The sequence below is a fragment of the Felis catus genome, chromosome C1 (genome assembly GCF_018350175.1).
Source record: "Felis catus isolate Fca126 chromosome C1, F.catus_Fca126_mat1.0, whole genome shotgun sequence".
In the NCBI taxonomy this organism is placed as follows: domain Eukaryota; kingdom Metazoa; phylum Chordata; class Mammalia; order Carnivora; family Felidae; genus Felis; species Felis catus.
In genome coordinates this window covers 96585120-96602854 of record NC_058375.1, presented here as the reverse complement: position 1 = coordinate 96602854, position 17735 = coordinate 96585120, and the positions used below count along the sequence as shown (strand labels likewise).

Here is a 17735-nt window from a genome sequence, read left to right as displayed (position 1 = left end):
AAAAACACTGACCTCCAGGGATTTCTCCGCAGTTGTCCTGGCTTCACAGACCGGGGAGAGGCGGGGGGGGGCTGCTGTCCACCCACATGATGGCCAGTGTTTCAAGGATGTCTTGCTGGAACAGAGAGTCAGAGGCCAGGAAGCCAGGCTTGTCACTGGGAATGCAAGAGAATGGATCGGATCAGAAGGGCTGGAGAATATGATAAGCAAAAAGGGGCAACCAGATGGACAGTCAGGAAAGGTAAGAACAACAGCACACCACAGTGCTAGGTATCTGGGGCCCAGTTACTCAGGTCTGCATCTGAAAACCAGAAACTTCCAGACACCATATTCTCTGCCCACAGCAGAAAATTGAGGGAGAGGGATAAAAGGGGAAGGAGAAAGAGAAGGGGGTGCGGAGTGAGGCACACAAAGATGACGCAGAGAGGGGCAGAGAATGGGGGCGGTGGGAGACTATTTAAGAAAAGACAACTCGAGTTGGCAAAAATGCAGCCCAAGCGGTTAACGTTTTCACCAGGAAATGTCCTTCCTTCAGATAACAAAATCATGACCCAAACCTAAGAAATGATTGAGGTAGTCCTCCTGAAACAGATAGGAGGGCTTCACAAGATCATAATGAACAAGTCCATAATTTTGGGGCTAGATTCTGGAAACTAAAGTTGCATTGTTCATGGTGGCTTCACTAATTTCCCCTTGAACGCCGTGTCAATAGATCTTTTAAATTTGAACTCTGGCAGGGCATCAGTTGGAGAGAGGGGCTGTGTAACCCACATACTTCAGGGACTCTGGCCTTAACAGCGCTAAGTATTCTGGGATAAACAAGGATGAGGCCAGGAAATGAGGAGGCTAGGGCAACCCACACCCCGGGACACTGTCCTGGGTGGGAGGAAACTCACCCCCAAGTGAGGGCAGCATGTGGACTCCTTCCCCGGGACACCCGGCATCATCCTCAGGACTCAGCTACCTGACCAGCAGCGGCATCTGACTCCCGTGACCACTCCCTCTTCCTGACCACTTCCTAAGCAAATCTTTCCTTGAATCCTGGGACGTTACGTCATGCTATCTCATCTTCTTTCATTCATGGTTACCCTTTTTGGGCAATTTTTTTTAATTTTTAAAAAATGTATTATTATTTATTTTATTAATTATTGATTATTGATACTATGATTGGCTGTGGTTAGTATAATAAATATTATTTATTTTATTGTATTTATTATTATAATATACAATATTATATTAGTCTCAGGTGACTTTTCATCTCCATAACTTATTTTTTTAATGTTTTATTTATTTTTGACAGAGACAGAGAGGGAGAGACAGGAGCAGACTCCAGGCTCTGAGCTGTCAGCGCAGAGCCTGACCCGGAGCTCGAACTCGTGAACCAGGAGATCATGACCTGATCTGAGACCAATGCTCAACCGGCTGAGACACACAGGTGCCCTACTTATTTATTTTTTAACTAGAAGTTTGTATCTCTTCGCCTATTTTTTTTAAACTCTTATTATAGAAAACTTTGAACATGTATAAAAGAAAAAAGAGTGCAGTGAAGCCTCATGCCTTCATGATCATGTTCTCAACCACGATCGGCTTGCGGTCTTTCCCATTTTTCCCAGACCCCACCCACTTTCCTTTCCTGCAGATTATTTTGAAGTAAACCCAAGTCATCACATCAAGTGTTTCTGAGTGCATCTTTTGAAAATCATAACCTCAATTCTATCAGACGCACTCTCCCAAAATCAACAATCACTCCTCAATAGCGCCAAATACCTAGTGTTCACATTTACCCAATCGTCCATTAGTCGTTTTCTTTCCCCTACTGTTTGTTTGAATGGACATCCAAATGAGGTTCGAGCATTGCTATTGCTTGTGTCTGAAGTGTCTTTTAATTTATAGTCTCCCTCCGAGTCTTTCCCTTCTTTTCTTAAAAATTTTCTGTTAAAGAAGCTAGTTTATCCAATAGAATTTTCCACAATCTGGATTTGGCTGATTACATCCCTTAGAGTCTTCAACATATTGCTGCCCCTTGTATTTCCTATAAACTGGCAATTAGATGTAGAGGATTAATCAGATTCAAGTTCTACATGTTGGCAACATTTCATAGGTGGTGTTGGAAGTAGATAGTATATGGCTGAGTCTTTTGATTTTTTTTTTTAAATTTATTTTTCTTTAAAGTTTATTTATTTTGAGAGAGACAGAATGAGCATGCACATGAACAAGCAGGGGAGGAGCAAAGAGAGGGAGAGAGCGAGAATCCCAAGCAGGTTCCACACTGTCAGTGCAGAGCCCAATGTGGGGTTTGATCCCACGAACCATGAGATCATGACCTGAGCCGATATCAAAAGTCAGATGGTGGGGCGCCTGGGTGGCTCAGTCGGTTAAGCGTCCGACTTCGGCTCAGGTCATGATCTCGCGGTTCGTGAGTTCGAGCCCTGCGTCGGGCTCTGAAGCTGAGCTGACAGCTCAGAACCTGGAGCCTGTTTCCGATTCTGTGTCTCCCTCTCTCTCTCTGCCCCTCCCCCGTTCGTGCTCTGTCTCTCTCTGTCTCAAAAATAAATAAACATTAAAAAAAAAAAAGTCAGATGCTTAACCACCTGAGCCACCCAGCCACACCTGATTCTTTTTATGATGTCAGAAACCACTGATTTTCATTGCCTAATGTTGGTTCCATTAATTCAGTAAGGAGCTGCACAGTGGTGGTACCATTTCTCTCTCATTCTTCCTTCCTTGACTAGCTGTAACACTCAGAAGTTTCACTCAGCTGCAACTTCCCGCATCAGCTATGAGGTGACTCTTACGCACAGCTCATATAAGAAATTCAGCCCCCTTGGTTCACCCAGCACCACTGCGGCGAGCTGAGTGACCACGGGCCATCTCATCTCTCTGAACTGGTTGTCCACTTACAAAATGAGAATGATCACCTTGACCAACTCATGGAATTGTTGTAAAGGTGAAAGGAATAATACACATAAAGTTCCTGATTGGCAAGCATTTCACGGATGTGACCTGCTGTCCTTATTTTCATGGCTAGGATGCAGATTGCCCAACCAGCACCCAGAGAACACAGCACAAGGAGGCTGAGCAGGTTTGGCTTTTTATCCCAGGTCATTGCCATAGGCTTATCGCAGCCACTAATAGAGTCAGTTGTTCACAAGAAAGACAGCCATCCCTCTGCCTGGCGCTTCTTCCTGAGGCTACGACAGTCACCGGCAATCTGCTCTTTAGACAGGGCTGGCCGGAGACCCCAAGAACCGGTGGCCGAATCAGAGCAAGGCAAGTTCTGGGGTCATCTTCAGTCCTGGGCAGCCCCGCCTCTCCCAGGGAAAAGCCCTAGAAGGCAGAAAGGATTAAATAGTACCCTTTCAGCAAGATCCCCGGGCTTAGATGCCCTTTCTTCGGAAACTCCTATTAGGAACATACTTACTCTTCCTCTAGCTTTGGCAAGTCCGTGAATTAATTTAGCCCTATTGTCAGAACAGTTGGCTGCTCATTTATAACAAGAAGAATTTTATAGGCTTTGTAAAAACCACTCAGGCACATTTAGGACCTAAAGGCATTCGTCTCGAAACTGGCTCTGGGTTTGATTTCTGTATTTCTGCGCATATTAAATCTTTCTGCTGCCACTTACATCCGCTTAATGGTCTCCACTTAGTGGAGGATCCTGGAGTCTTTGGTCGAAGTTATAAAACTAAGAAGCCATTTGTAAGTCAATCTACTTCTGTTGTAAAGGTAAATCTAATTTTAGGGACTTAAGCCAGAAGTTGAATTTCTGGGTTTTTAGAAAGCGTCTGTGCATTCAGGAGAGAGCTGGGGTAGCTGCTGGGGCCTGCAGGGTGATCGCATTCGCGAGGGGCACAGCCCGTGGCTCCGCTCCTTTTGAGGCCTAGGAACAAAATGCTGTTTCCTCAGTATATGCTTGTGTCAAGAGCTTGCACTTGGGGTCCAAGCCAAATGATTAGCTGCTTGGCCCTGAGAAAGCTACTTACCCTCCCTCAGCCTCCATTTCCTTGTCTGTAAAATGAGAGAATCAAAGTGTTGTTGTCATGACAGACTACATGAGATAATGCAGGTGAAGCACTGAGCGCGGTATCGGGCAGATAATAACTTTGTTTTAATATAATTTATTGTCAAGTTAGCTAACATACAGTGTGTACAGTGTGCTCTTGGTTTTGGGCGTAGATTCCCGTGGTTCATCACTTACAGACAACACCCAGTGCTCATCCCAACACGTGCCCTCCTCAATGCCCATCTCCCATTTTCCCCTCTCCCCTGTCCCCCCACCATCAACCCTCAGTTTGTCCTCTGTATTTAAGAGTCTCTTATGGTTCACCTCCCTCTTTGCTTGAAACTATTTTTCCCCCTTCCTTCCCCCATGGTCTTCTGTTAAGTTTCTCAAGTTCCACATACGAATGAAAACATGTGATATCTGTCTTTCTCTGATTGACTTATTTCACTTAACATAACACCCTCCAGTTCCATCCACGTTTTGCAAATGGCAGGATTTCATTCATTCTCATTGCCAAGTAGTATTCCATTGTATATATAAACCACATCTTCTTTATCCATTCGCCAGCTGATGGGCATTTAGGTTCTTTCCATAATTTGGCTATTGTTGAAAGTGCTGCTATAAACATTAGGGTACATGTGCCCCTACGAATCAGCACTCCTGTATCCTTTGGATAAATCCCTAGTAGTGCTATTGTTGGGTCATAGCGTAGTTCTGTTTTTATTTTTTGAGGAACCTCCACACTGTTTTCCAGAGAAGCTGCACCAATTTGCATTTCCACCAACAGTGCAAGAGGGTTCCTGTTTCTCCACATCCTCACCAGCGTCTGTTGTTTCCTGAGTTGTTAATGTTATCCACTCTAACTGGTGTGAGGTGGTATCTCAGTGTGGTTTTGATTTGAATCTCCCTGACGATGAGTGACGTTGAGCATCTTTTCATGTGCCCATTGGCCATCTGGATGTCTTCTTTGTAAAAGTGTCTACTCATGTCTTCTGCCCGTTTCTTCACTGGATTATTTGGCGCTTTGTCTCTCTGTCTCTCTCTCAAAAATAAATAAAAACATTTAAAAATTTTCAAATTTTAGTTGGTTAACATAGTGCAATGTTGGTTTCAGGAGCAGAAAGCAGTGATTCATCACTTACATACAACACCCAGTGCTCATCACAACAAATGCCCTCCTTAATACCCATCATCCGTCTAGCACATCTCCCACCTACCTCCCTCCATTTGTTCTCTATTGTTAAGAGTCTCTTGTGGTTTGTTTCCCTCTCTTCTCTCCCCCACTTTTCTCATATGTTCATCTGAATGAAATTCCACGTGAGTGAGTGAAATAATATGATATTTGTCTTTCTCTGGCTAATTCTGCTTAGTACGATATATTCTAGCTCCATCCACATAGTTGCAAAGGGCAAGATTCAATTCTTTTTGATGGCTGAGTAATAGTCTGTTGTGTATATAACCACATCTTCTTTATCCATTCATCAGTCAGTGGACATTTGGGCTCTCTCCGTAGTTTTGTTACCATTGATAACGCTGCTATAAACACTGGGTTGCATACACCCCTTCAGATCTGTATTTTTGTATCCTTTGGGTAAATACCTAATAGTGCAGTTGCTGGATGGTAGGGTAGTTCTATTTTTAGTTTCTTGAAGAACCCCCATACTCTTTTCCAGAGTAGCTGCACAGTTTGTATTCCCACCAAGAGTTCAAGAGGGTTCCCCTTTCTCTACATCCTCACCAACACCTGTTGTTTCTTGTGTTGTTAACTTTAGCCATTCTGACAGGTGTGAGGTGGTATCTCATTGTGGTTTTGATTCGTATTTCCCTAATGAGTGATGTTGAGCATCCTTTCATGTGTCTGTTGGCCCCCTGGATGCTTTCTTTGGAAAAGTGTCTATTCACGTCGTCTGTCCATTTCTTAATTGGGTTATTGTTTTTTGGGTATTGAGTTTTATAAGCTCTTTACAGATTTTGGATGCTAATCCTTCATCATATATATCCTCCCATTCCATAGGCTGCCTTTTAGTTTTGTTGATTGTTTCCTTCACTGGGTAGAAGCTTTTTATTTTGATGAAGTCCCAGTAGTTCATGTTTGCTTTTGTTTCCCTTGCCTTTGTGAAGTGTCTAGTAAGAAGTTGCTCTGGCTGATGTCAAAGAGGTTGCTGCTGTGTTCTGCTTTAGGATTTTGTTGGTTTCCTGTCTCACAGTTAGGTCTCTCGCCCATTTTAAATTTATTTTTGCGTGTGGTATAAGAAAGGGGTCCAGTTTCATTCTTTTGTGTATCACTGTCCAGTTTTCCCAATACCATTTGTTGAAGAGAGTGTCTCTTTTCCATGGAGACTCTTTCCTGCTTTGTTGAAGATTAGTTAACCATATAGTTGTGGGTTCATTTCTGGGTTTTCTATTCTGTTCCATTGAACCATGTGTCTGTTTTTGTGCCAGGACCATATAGCCTTGATGATTACAGCTTTGTAATAATAGCTTGAAATCCAGAATCAGAATGCCTCCAGTTTTGTTTTTCTTTCTCAGGATTTTTTTGGATATTTGGGGTCTTTTGTGGTTCCTACAAATCTTAGAATTGTTTGTTCTAGCTCTGTGGGGTGATGGTTTTGTGTACCTGGGCGGCAGTGGTGGCACATGAATCTGCACATGTGATTAAATGGCAAAGAAATACACACACATTATATCAATGTCAGTTTCCTGACTGATACTGTAGCATGGTGGTGTAAACATAACCACTGCGTGTGAAACTGGGTGCAGAAAACTGGGTGAAGGTTACTGGTGGGACCTCTCTGCATGATCTTTGCAACTTCTTGTGCATCTATAATTGTTGTAAAAGAAACATTTTTTGAAAACAGTATGTAGTGTTTATATTATAAAGTCTAAATACAGTTCACAGCTAAGCCACATAGTGTACATGTCCTTTCCTTTTCCGTTTGCATTTCCTTTCTTGTGTGACATTTTTTCCCTCTAGATTTAAAGATCGCCTCATATCTCATTTGATTTGTTATTTACTTGGTACCAATGCTTCCCAAACTCTGTCAGGGCTGTGAAATCCCCCTCAAGGCGCTCACGTATATCAGGACACCATTAGTTCCATTTTTTTTCTTGGTGAGCTGCCCCCCTGGAACTCTCTGCCAGCTCCCACCCAGGTCCAATATGGATTCGTTGGGCTCTAGGCTGATTCTGTACCCATTTGCTTAGGAACGTGTCTGGTAGTCTGCACACCAAAATCTTAAATTCTAGATTTTACAGGATGCTGGGCTTTCAAAATATGTAATTATTATTATTTGCTTACTTACATTTTCTGATTTTGCTATAATTTGTATTACTTATGTTATGCCATCATTATACCCCTTATCATGGAAAGAGGGAGGAGGGCATACAGTCCAGACAAAAGTAATAAAAGGTCTAACTTTTAGCCACATGAGCATAGGCAGAGAATCCTGGGGAATATTTAATCAGCTAGATGCTGGGCAGGTCCCACAGGTCACCCCTCGCTCATAGCGATCCCCCTGACAACACCCCCAATTCCTACCTGCTCTCATTTCTCTCCACCGAAGCCCTTACACCTATTTAGTCTCTGCCTCCCACCCTGACCCAGGCTCCAGCCCCAGTGATTAGTCACTGCAGCAACTCTTACTCCCGCAGCTGGATGGGGAGGAGGCACGAAAAGAAGCTTCAGATCCTGAAGCTGGAGGAAGGCAGGATAGAAGCCCGTGCAGAGGTCTGGCCTCAGAACGGAGTACTGAAGAGACCAGCAGACTTTTCTCCTGCTAAATTTAACCTCGTTCTGATTCTCTCACACTTTATTAGACCAAAGAGTTTCTTCTCTCCTTTCTACACTTGGATTATTTTACAAAAAGTGACCTCCTCTTAAGGACCACAAAAAGAGGTGGGGTGGGCATTCCATTAAACTGGGGGAAAAGGAAGTAAAAAAAGAAATGTTTGGAGTGGAAGGAAGGAGGCCTCTCATGTAGGCGGAGGGGCGAGCTGTGCAGGGCACCCTTTCTCTCAAAATGAAGTGTGGCTCTGCAGGTGCCCTTCTGGGGCCCAGAGGAGTCAGGGGCGGGGGGGGGGGGTTGCTGTGCTCACTGCCACCATGCTCTCATATCGAAGATTCTCGCTCACTCCTTAACAAGCTCACGTGGGGGCGTGTGGAACTGCCGAAGCATGTGTAAGCGCAACACATTGTAAAGAAAAGAGCTTTAAATACAGCGTGTCAGGTGGAAATAAGCCTTATCAACTCAGAAATTCTGAGGCAAAACCCACCAAACATGCCAGGGAGCAACCTCAGTGATTGTCTGCCACAGATTTTCTGTGAGTGGATCTGCTGGCTTCTGGTAAGACGAAAACATGTTTAACAGGCCCCCCCATCCCCCCGCTGCATTTGTTTTACGTTCAAGAGCAAAGTCATTAACAATATTTCGGGTAAGTCTCAAATTCTCTCTCTTCTATGATCTCTCAAGGTTCTTGAGTATATTAGAAACACTTCCCAGGAACATTATAAGAAAAACGATCTTCTAAAGTGCAGCTCACCATATAATAGGATTTTTTTTCTACGTCCGTTCCATAGTTCCTTTTAACAAAATGTCATGATTCAAGTACAGAAGGCCTAGGGAATCCCTTGGCACATTAAGGCATTTTGAATTTGCTAATTTGATTTAAGAAAGAGCCTGGCTAACCTACTTAGAAGACCTATCAAACCTTCACTTCATATGTGGTATATTTCCTTAAGTGCATAAAAGACCTTGGAAATCCTTAATGTAATCAAGATTCTTCACCTTGGCAAGATACCCCTGTGCAGACAGCCAGCAGGGGCACAGAAAAGCAAATCTGTGTTTTTGCATAAGGCAAAAAGAGCCATGATTTTTGTGTGTGTGGAGCCCAGTGCGGGGCTTGAACTCACGACCCTGAGATCTTGATTTGAGTCAGATGTTTAACCGACTGAGCCATCCAGGTGCCCCAAGAAGATCTGTGATTTTACTGTGGAGGCAGAATACGGGCAGGGTACAACCCCCAAATCTAATCATTAGAAGGAGAGACACAGAGGGGCGCCTGGGTGGCGCAGTCGGTTAAGCGTCCGACTTCAGCCAGGTCACGATCTCGCGGTCCGTGAGTTCGAGCCCCGTGTCGGGCTCTGGGCTGATGGCTCAGAGCCTGGAGCCTGTTTCCGATTCTGTGTCTCCCTCTTTCTCTGCCCCTCCCCCGTTCATGCTCTGTCTCTCTCTGTCCCAAAAATAAATAAACGTTGAAAAAAAAATTAAAAAAAAAAAAAAAGGAGAGACACAGAGGAAATCTTTCCCACCATAAATTTAAAATTTGCAAAACATCTCTGTATTAGGATCTTCTCTGTCTACCTCTCTGCTATGGTATTTCACCACTTGTGCAGACAATTTGTTAACAACAAAAAATGGTTCTGCTGAAACATTCAGAGCTTTTATTAAAAATCCCAGAAAGTCAGAGCCTTATGGGCAAATGTAGGAATCACAGGGAAGAGATGAGCTTATTCCTTATTTATTCTTTTGCCACAGGTTGTTTCTTTAATGATGGAACAACCCTGGGATGCCTGGGTGGCTCAGTTAAGTGTCAGACTTCAGCTCAGGTCGTGATCTCGTGATGAGTTTGAGCCCTGCATCTGGCTCTGTGCTGACAACTCAGAGCCTGGAGCCTGCTTTGGATTCTGTGTCTCTCTCTCTGCCCTTCCCCACTCGTGCTCTCTGTCTCTCAAAAATGAATAAATGTTAAAAAAAAATTTTTTTTAATGATGGAATAACACTGTCAAATTCAGAGACCTTAGGCCCCCATACCTTGGCCAACAACTCTGAAGATAAGACAGATTCATTTCCTCTCTCCTCTCCCCACCACTTCCTTTCCTTCATGCTCTAGAATCTCTTGGAATCGCGGAGGGAAGCCTTAATCTCTGCTCCTTTCCCTGAGTTTTAACAAAACTGAAATCTCCCGATCTTCACCCCGCCTTGTTTTTTTTCTGTTTTGCTTTCATTTTATTTTTTAAAACTTTTTCTTCTGTAAGGATATACAAAACAACTATAAATCAGGGTTGTCCCTGTGGAAGTAGGGTGGGCAAGAGGGGACTTTTAACTTTGGTCCCTTCAGCACTGTTAAAATTTCGTTTTACGGTGCTGCTTCTACCATTTTAAAATATTTTTTTCCTGATTATAAGTAGTGTAGTGATTACAAGGAGTTCATTATAGATAATTTGTAGAATAGTGAAAAAGGGAAAACTCAGAAACTATTCCTGCCTTTGGCTGTGCCTGGTGAGCCTTGTCCGCAGTGTGGATGCCACTTAGCCCCTCCCAGCAGGGACCCTCTGGGCTTCCGTGGGGCGGGAGGAGAGGAAACTAACAGACCCATGGCTGGGAAAAGGTTATCTTGATAATTTTTTAATTATCTAGATAATTAAATTAATTAGATGATTATCTAGATATTTAATTAGTTAATAATTAAATTATCTAGATAAGTTATCTAGATAATTTTTAATTTTTAGATTTATTTTAGAGACAGAGCACACACAAGCAGGGGAGAAGGACAGAGAGAGAGAGAGAGAGAGAGAGAGAGAGAGAGAGAGAGAGAGAGAGAAAACATCTTAAGCAGGCTCCACACTCAATGCAGAGCCTGACTCGGAGCTCAAACCTATGACCCTGGGATCATGACCTGAGCTGAAATCAAGAGTCAGACACTCAACCTACTGAACCACCCAGGTGCCCCGAGATCATTTTTATAATCTCTCAACCACTCTACTTTTTTCAGCTTCACCCATACCAAGCTCCACCTTCCCGAGCCTTTCTGGGGTTCTGAGGACCCAATTGGCTTGCTTCTAGCTCCCCTCTGGCTCCTGCCCCCAGGCCCTTAGTGGTCATGTTTTTGGTATGTCCAGTCAGGAATGCTCATCTGTTCGTCTTCAAGCTTCTAAAATGGCATGACATCTCTTATGTGCTGTGATCTCCTCGCCTTTCCCGGCTTTTGCCTTTTTGATCCTTTAATGTAATCTTACAGAGTTTCCCAAGGGAGTAGATGTAAATGTACACATTCCACTTGTATCTTTAACTAGGAGTGCCCATATACTGTTTGAAATATTTTACATATATATATATTTTTTTAATGTTTATTTATTTTTGAGACAGAGACAGAGCATGAACGAGGGAGGGTCAGAGAGAGAGGGAGACACAGAATCTGAAGCAGGCTCCAGGCTCTGAGCTATCAGCACAGAGCCTGATGCGGGGTTCGAACTCACGGACTGTGAGATCATGACCTGAGCCAAAGTCGGTCGCTTAACCGACTGAGCCACCCAGGTGCCCCTGAAATATTTTATATTTTTAATGATCACATAATAACTCTTGCATATGGATGTGCTATAATTTGCTTAACCTTATCTTACAGGTACCTTTTGGCCTATGTTATTTATTAAGATAAAATGCAAAATGTGGACCTGTTGGCCCTAAGAATCCCTCATAGTGGATGGTTGTCCTTTTTTTAAAAAAAAAAAAAAGTATTTATTTATTTTTGAGAGAGTGCAAGTCGGGGAGGGGCAGAGAGAGGGGGAAAGAGGATCCGAAGCGGGCTCCACGCTGACAGGCTGAGAGCAGGGAGCCCGATGTGGGGTCCAAACTCACGAACTGCAAGACCATGACCTGAGCCGAAGTCAGACGCTCAACCGACTGAGCCACCCAGGTGCCTGGGACGGTTGTCCATTTTCTATTCCACTAGAACTTTCTGGAGCTGTTCCCTTCTCTGCCCCCCAGAGCCTGCCACCTCTCTTGGTGCTCCACTGTCTCCTGCATCGTCTCTCCTTGAAGAGTGGGCCTCAATTCTGTTTGACTTTACTCTTGTTTGGCTGCTAATCCCTCCACACAGTTTCTCTGGGCCTCAGGGAACCGGCTTCTTGCTCTGAGCTCACCTAACCAGGGTCAGAATGTCCTCCTGAAACACTCCACAGGGCTCTCTTCCAACCATGTTTTGCATTTTTCATCTAGCCTGAATTTCCATTTTGGCTCTGCTGTGTAAGACGCTTCATCAGAATGCAGATCTTTTGCTTTCCGGTTTCTGTCGTGACATTCTCGCTGCTCTTCTACTTGTTGGTGGGATGGATATCTGGGCCTTGGTGGTGACAGTCCGTATTTTCCTATCTCTAAGGCGATCGCATGACTAAATGTGCCTGTGATTTTGTTGGTCTCCTCTCAGGAAAAAGAGAGAGCTTGCTTAAAAATGGGGCGAGTGCTGTGTGTAGATAAAACCTCTCTTGCTAAAACTTCGCAGGGTGATCCGCTCGAGCTTCTCCACTTTTTATTGTCTGTTGACCTGAGCATATTTTGGGTTCGGGGGAGGAGGCCCATGGGTGGAGTGCAGTCCCTGTTGGGCTCACCGTCTCCTAATTTCAGACACACATGGAGTCCCCGAGGACATTCTAGCATAATTTGAAGCCCAACAGTAAACAAGCTTCAGAGTCTTCCTCAGGGACAGGGGCTCCTGTGCCCTTAATTCCATTTATCCTTCCCTTAAAAAAAAGGCACCACCAATACTGTGCCCATTAATATGTGAAGTCACAGAAACACAGCACTAATTTTAATTTTTAATGATAACATCACCAGAAACAAAAAAGATAGAGATTAGACTCCACGAAATTCGCTCTATGCCTTTTCCTTGCTCTTTTTGTGAGTCTGTCATTTTGTATCTTCTTTCTCTGCCTATTTTTGGATATGTGTCAGCTTGTCCATATCTGCTGCTCACTCTCTATACCTATTTCATTGTCCTTTTCATTTTTCCCCCTCATTAGCTTTTCTACCATTCTTTCCCTCTTCTCTACCAGGTTATAATATGGAATTCTTCTCCCATTTACAATTTTGTTCTGTGTATTGAATGGCGGTCCATTTCTAGTCCTAAATATTCAATAGTTTTCTGTTCCCAGTTTTGAAGGAAGATGACTGAATTCTTTTTATGTCTCTCTTTAAAATATAAATTACCTTTGAGTCATTTGGTTTGGGGCTGATTTTTTTTCCCCCCTTTGTGGGTCAGTATCACCTGGTAGTAAGGTTTCTTAATACGACAAAGCATTTCCAAAATGCTGTGAAGGTTCTGGTATTTACTCCAGTCATTTTTATATGTCCATATATCCTTCCTCTTGGTGATTTAGAGAGTTTTATTATTTTTTTTTAATTTTTTTTTCAACGTTTTTTATTTATTTTTGGGACAGAGAGAGACAGAGCATGAACGGGGGAGGGGCAGAGAGAGAGGGAGACACAGAATCGGAAACAGGCTCCAGGCTCCGAGCCATCAGCCCAGAGCCTGACTCGGGGCTCGAACTCACGGACCTCGAGATCGTGACCTGGCTGAAGTCGGATGCTTAACCGACTGCGCCACCCAGGCGCCCCGAGAGTTTTATTATTAACATAACAAGTGAGATATATTTCAAATACAGATAATAAAAACAACAGCTAACGTTTATCAAGTGCCAGGTGTTCTTCTGAGACTTGGTGGTAATCTCCAACTTTGAGCTTTACTCAGATGCTCCCTTCTCAGTGAGACCCTCTTCAGCTACTGTATCTAAAAATGTCAATGCTGACCATTACGATCTATTTTGCTTTTTTTCTCCTTAGTGTTCATTCCTCACATACTATATTTTTCATTATTTGTTTCTTATTTCTTATTCTCTGGAATATATGGCCCCCGAGGACAGAGATTTTCAAGTGCTCTGATCATTAATAGATACTCCAGCACCTAGAACAGTACCTGGCACATGGTGGGCTCTCAATAAATACTTGTTGAATGAATGAATGAATGAACTCATTTAATCTTCCCTACCACCTCATAAGATATCTGCTATTATTATCCCCATTTTGAAGATGGGAAAACTGAGGCACAGAATAGTTAAGTAACTTGCTAAGGTTACTAACTTGTAAGGGAAAGAGCTGGTATCCTAACCCCAGCAGACTGGTTCCATAGTCCTCCTTTTTTTTTTTTTTTTTTTAATTATTAAAAAAATTTTTTTTACCTTTTTTTAACACTTATTTTTGAGAGACAAAAAGAGACTGAGCATGAGTGGAGGAGGGGCAAAGAGAGAGGGAGACACAGAATCCAAAGCAGGCTCCAAGTTCTGAGCTCTGAGCTGTCAGCACAGAGCCTGATACGGGGCTCAAACTCATGAACTGGGAGATCATGACCTGAGCTGAAGTTGGTCACTTAACTGACTGAGCCACCCAGGCACCCTTTTTTTTTTTTCTAATGTTTATTTTTGAGAGAGAGAGAGAGACAGAGAGACAGAGAGTGAGCTAGGGAGGGGCAGAGAGACAGGGAGACACAGAGCCCAACGCGGGGCTCGAACTAGGGAACGGTGAGATCATGACCTGAGCCGAAATCTAACACTTAACCCCACTGAGCCACCCAGGCGCCCTATATGCAATTTTTTAAAGAAAAAAAAATTTAAGGGAAAAAAGTTATAGAAACTGTTGAAGCCTTCCCAGTTCTGACCCCCTGCAGCCTTCCTCAGAGGTAAACACAGTCCTGAAGTTGTATATTTTAGGTGTATATCTGACTGTTTGCAACTGCCTTCCCAGTGGCTTCTGAGCCACGAGGAGATCAGGGGTGTGGAGGCAGAGGATTTACATAATTGAAAACTCCCCAAATCCATCTCTCAAGTAAAGTATGGACTGCTTTTGTTCCTTACACTTTCCCATTATTTTTTTTTCCCCCTTCTACTTACAGACACTCATTTTTCTAGCTGGAAATAGAAAGCCTTATCAGATTGGAATAACAGTCCTTCTTGCTGTAGTTTTTTCCCCAAAGACGGGATGAATTCGAGCCTCGTCAGAAAGCCATCTGCTATGTACGCACAGACCTATTCAGAGCCAGAAAAAGAAAACGAAGGAGGGGTAAGCCCAGGCTCGCTCGTTTTGCAACAAAGAGCTGTGGCTTGTGAACTCCATGCCTTTGACAGAGGCTGACCACGGGACAGCGTGCACTGACTGGGAACACAGGGTGTAAGGAGTCCTGCATTGTTCACGGCGACCTTGCAGAACTTTGCTACCCGTGAAGAAAAGACGCTTAATGAATAGGAAGAAGGCTCTGTGTCCAGCCCTCTGAGTTCATGCCAGTTCTCCAGGGGAAATGGCCATTGGATTTGTGTTTTGCCCCTACAATCCTTTCCAGCCCCTCTACTGGTTGTAATTAGCTCACTGTTAGTCCTGTGGTGTCAGACCTGGCCGGTCTTGGCTCAGGAGTACCACAGGAAAATGCCATGAGGCCCTCAGAGGACACGTCATCTGATCCATGGGACCCAGGGGAACACTCGTGTGCTGCTCCAGACCAGCAGATCTGAAGCTACGGGGCCGTCCGCTCCTGGTGGCTGCTAACATACTTCCTTCTCTACCTTCCTTGACTCACCACAACAAAAGATAAATTGCAGCATGAAAGCTCAAGTCCAAAATCATTATTTCCACATTCTTGAGCACATTTGAACACTATTCATTTTTCCCCAACTTTTAATGCCTCTATTTTTTATGAGCACAAATATAGGCTAGTTGTAAAATGGTTAAATAATATATAAATGTGTAACTTAGAAAGTGGAGGACCTTTGTTATCCCACTTCATAGATCATTGTTAATTAACAGTGTGCTGTGTATTTTTCCAGACTTTTTTACCACCCGCACAAGTTTCTTTTTAAAAAAATTTGTTTTAATGTTTATTTTTGAGAGACAGAGTACAAGCGGGGGAGGGGCAGAGAGAGAGGGAGACACAGAATCCGAAGCAGGCTCCAGGCTCCGAGCTGTCAGCACAGAGCCGGACATGGGGCTCGAACTCACAGACCACGAGCTCATGACCTGAGCTGAAGTTGGATGTTCAACTGACTGAGCCACCCAGGCGCTCCATTACACTTTTCATTTATGTAAAGCTCTATAGTTTCTAGCACTTTCTTAGTACATTGTGGAATGTACTTTCCATAGTCATTACTCTTCCATTCACCTCTGCTCACTCATTTAACATATCTTTCCTGCTTCACTATAATCTCCAACAGGACGGAGACCCTGCCTATCTCATTTAGTGGTTGCACCCCCTCCCCCCGCCCCCAGGGTCTACCACTGTGCACACAATTGGCACTCAGTATAAACTAGTTGAATGAGTGGTTCTCTCTCTGGCATATGAAGTAGGTGGAACAGGTTCTTTTTTTATTTTTTTATTTTTTAATTTTTTGAGAGAAAGAGAGAGCATGTGCACACGCGTGTGCGAGTGGTAGAGGAGCAGAGTGGGGAGAGAGAGAATCTCCAGCAGGCTCCACACTCAGCATGGAGCCAGATGCGGGGCTCAATCTCACTACTGTGAGATCATGACCTGAGCCAAAATCAAGAGTCAGATGCTTAACCGACTGAGCCACCCAGGTGCCCCAGAACAGGTTCTATAATGCCTTTTCTCTGGTAAAGAAACAGAAACGATTCATGACTTGTCCACTGTCACAGCTATCCAATGGTGGAGCTGAGCCTCAAACCCGGGTCTTCTGAGCCCAAATCACAGAGTTCTTCCCATCAAAGTACAGCTTCCCCTTAATAACTGCCAGAAAATCGTGACCATGTCCCCAACCAGAGGCTGAACTGTGTCCAACCTATCCCCCAAAATCTCCATTTCACAGAGTGGGGAAATGCATCCAGTTTTCACAGTTTTGAGCTAGAAGGAGATAAGTTAGAAAGGAAAGATCAGCCTTCATCACTCTGGAAGATAAGCCAGTGTTCAGGGAGTGACCTGACACGGGGTTCGGTTCCGTTTGGCCACGCTGACAGAACTATGGGCATCTCTTAGCCGACGTTCCCATACCCCTGGGCTCCCGGCCACACACAATTAGCTCCAGGACTTAGGCAAGCTTGGGTCTCCGTGGTGTCCTGCTGCGGGTGAGGCTCTACACGTGTGCCCTGCGGTGCAGTGAGGCTCCACATGCCAGTTGACTGCAGAATGATTTTTCTGTCCAAACCCTCAAGGCTGGCCAAGGAGTAATTGAAACTGGAATTGGTCCAGAAATTCTCAGGCATGCGGCTCCTGGGAAGAGACTGACCTCCCAAATGACTCTCTCTTGTGGTATAATCCTTTTTTTTCCCACCCCCCTGCCACTCTTGCATAGAACTTACCTCCTTTATTTTCAGAGGGGACAATTTTTTTCAGGGAGAAACGGTGCCAGTTCTTCCACAATAATGTTGCAACTCAAAGGATATTTGTCTTTCTTCCCTTGTTTTGATTTTACATTAAGCCAGTTTCAGTTGGTAATTCTGGTACAGAATCGATAAAGGCAGCCCTTTCAACACTCATGGCTTTAATCACAGAAAAACAAATCTTTTTCCCCCCTCTCTGTTCTTTTTCTTCTCTCTTCTCCCTACCTTTTTCTTAACTCCCTTTCCATTCTCCGTCTCCCATCCCTTCCTTCATGCTCTTCCTTTCTATATAGAACATTTTAAAAGACATTGTTTTATAAAGTGCCTTGTTCATAGAAGACATTGGTTTTATATATTTTTTCAAAAATAGTACACAAGACTGACTTAACCAGATATTTAAAAGGTCCCAGTCATTAAAGCAATGAGATTAGATGGGTCTGATCACGGACAGATCAAGAGCATAAAAATCATACATGGTTGCAAGTATATATGGAAATAAAGTACATTTCTAATATTCACACTTTTTCGAATCAATAGAGAAAAGATGGATTATTCAATAAATGGTGATCAAAAACACTGGCTAG

The 17735-nt window shown here is 43.7% G+C and overlaps 1 protein-coding gene across 1 annotated transcript in view; it reads right to left on the bottom strand.

Annotated features, from left to right (window-relative positions):
- Positions 1-17735, bottom strand: part of LOC123379085 — a 109954-nt gene that overhangs the window by 71433 nt on the left and 20786 nt on the right. Inside the window, exon 5 of the mRNA XM_045033609.1 lies at positions 13-155. Within this exon, the coding sequence (XP_044889544.1) occupies positions 13-155 (143 nt within the window). The remainder of the gene's footprint in view (positions 1-12; positions 156-17735) is intronic.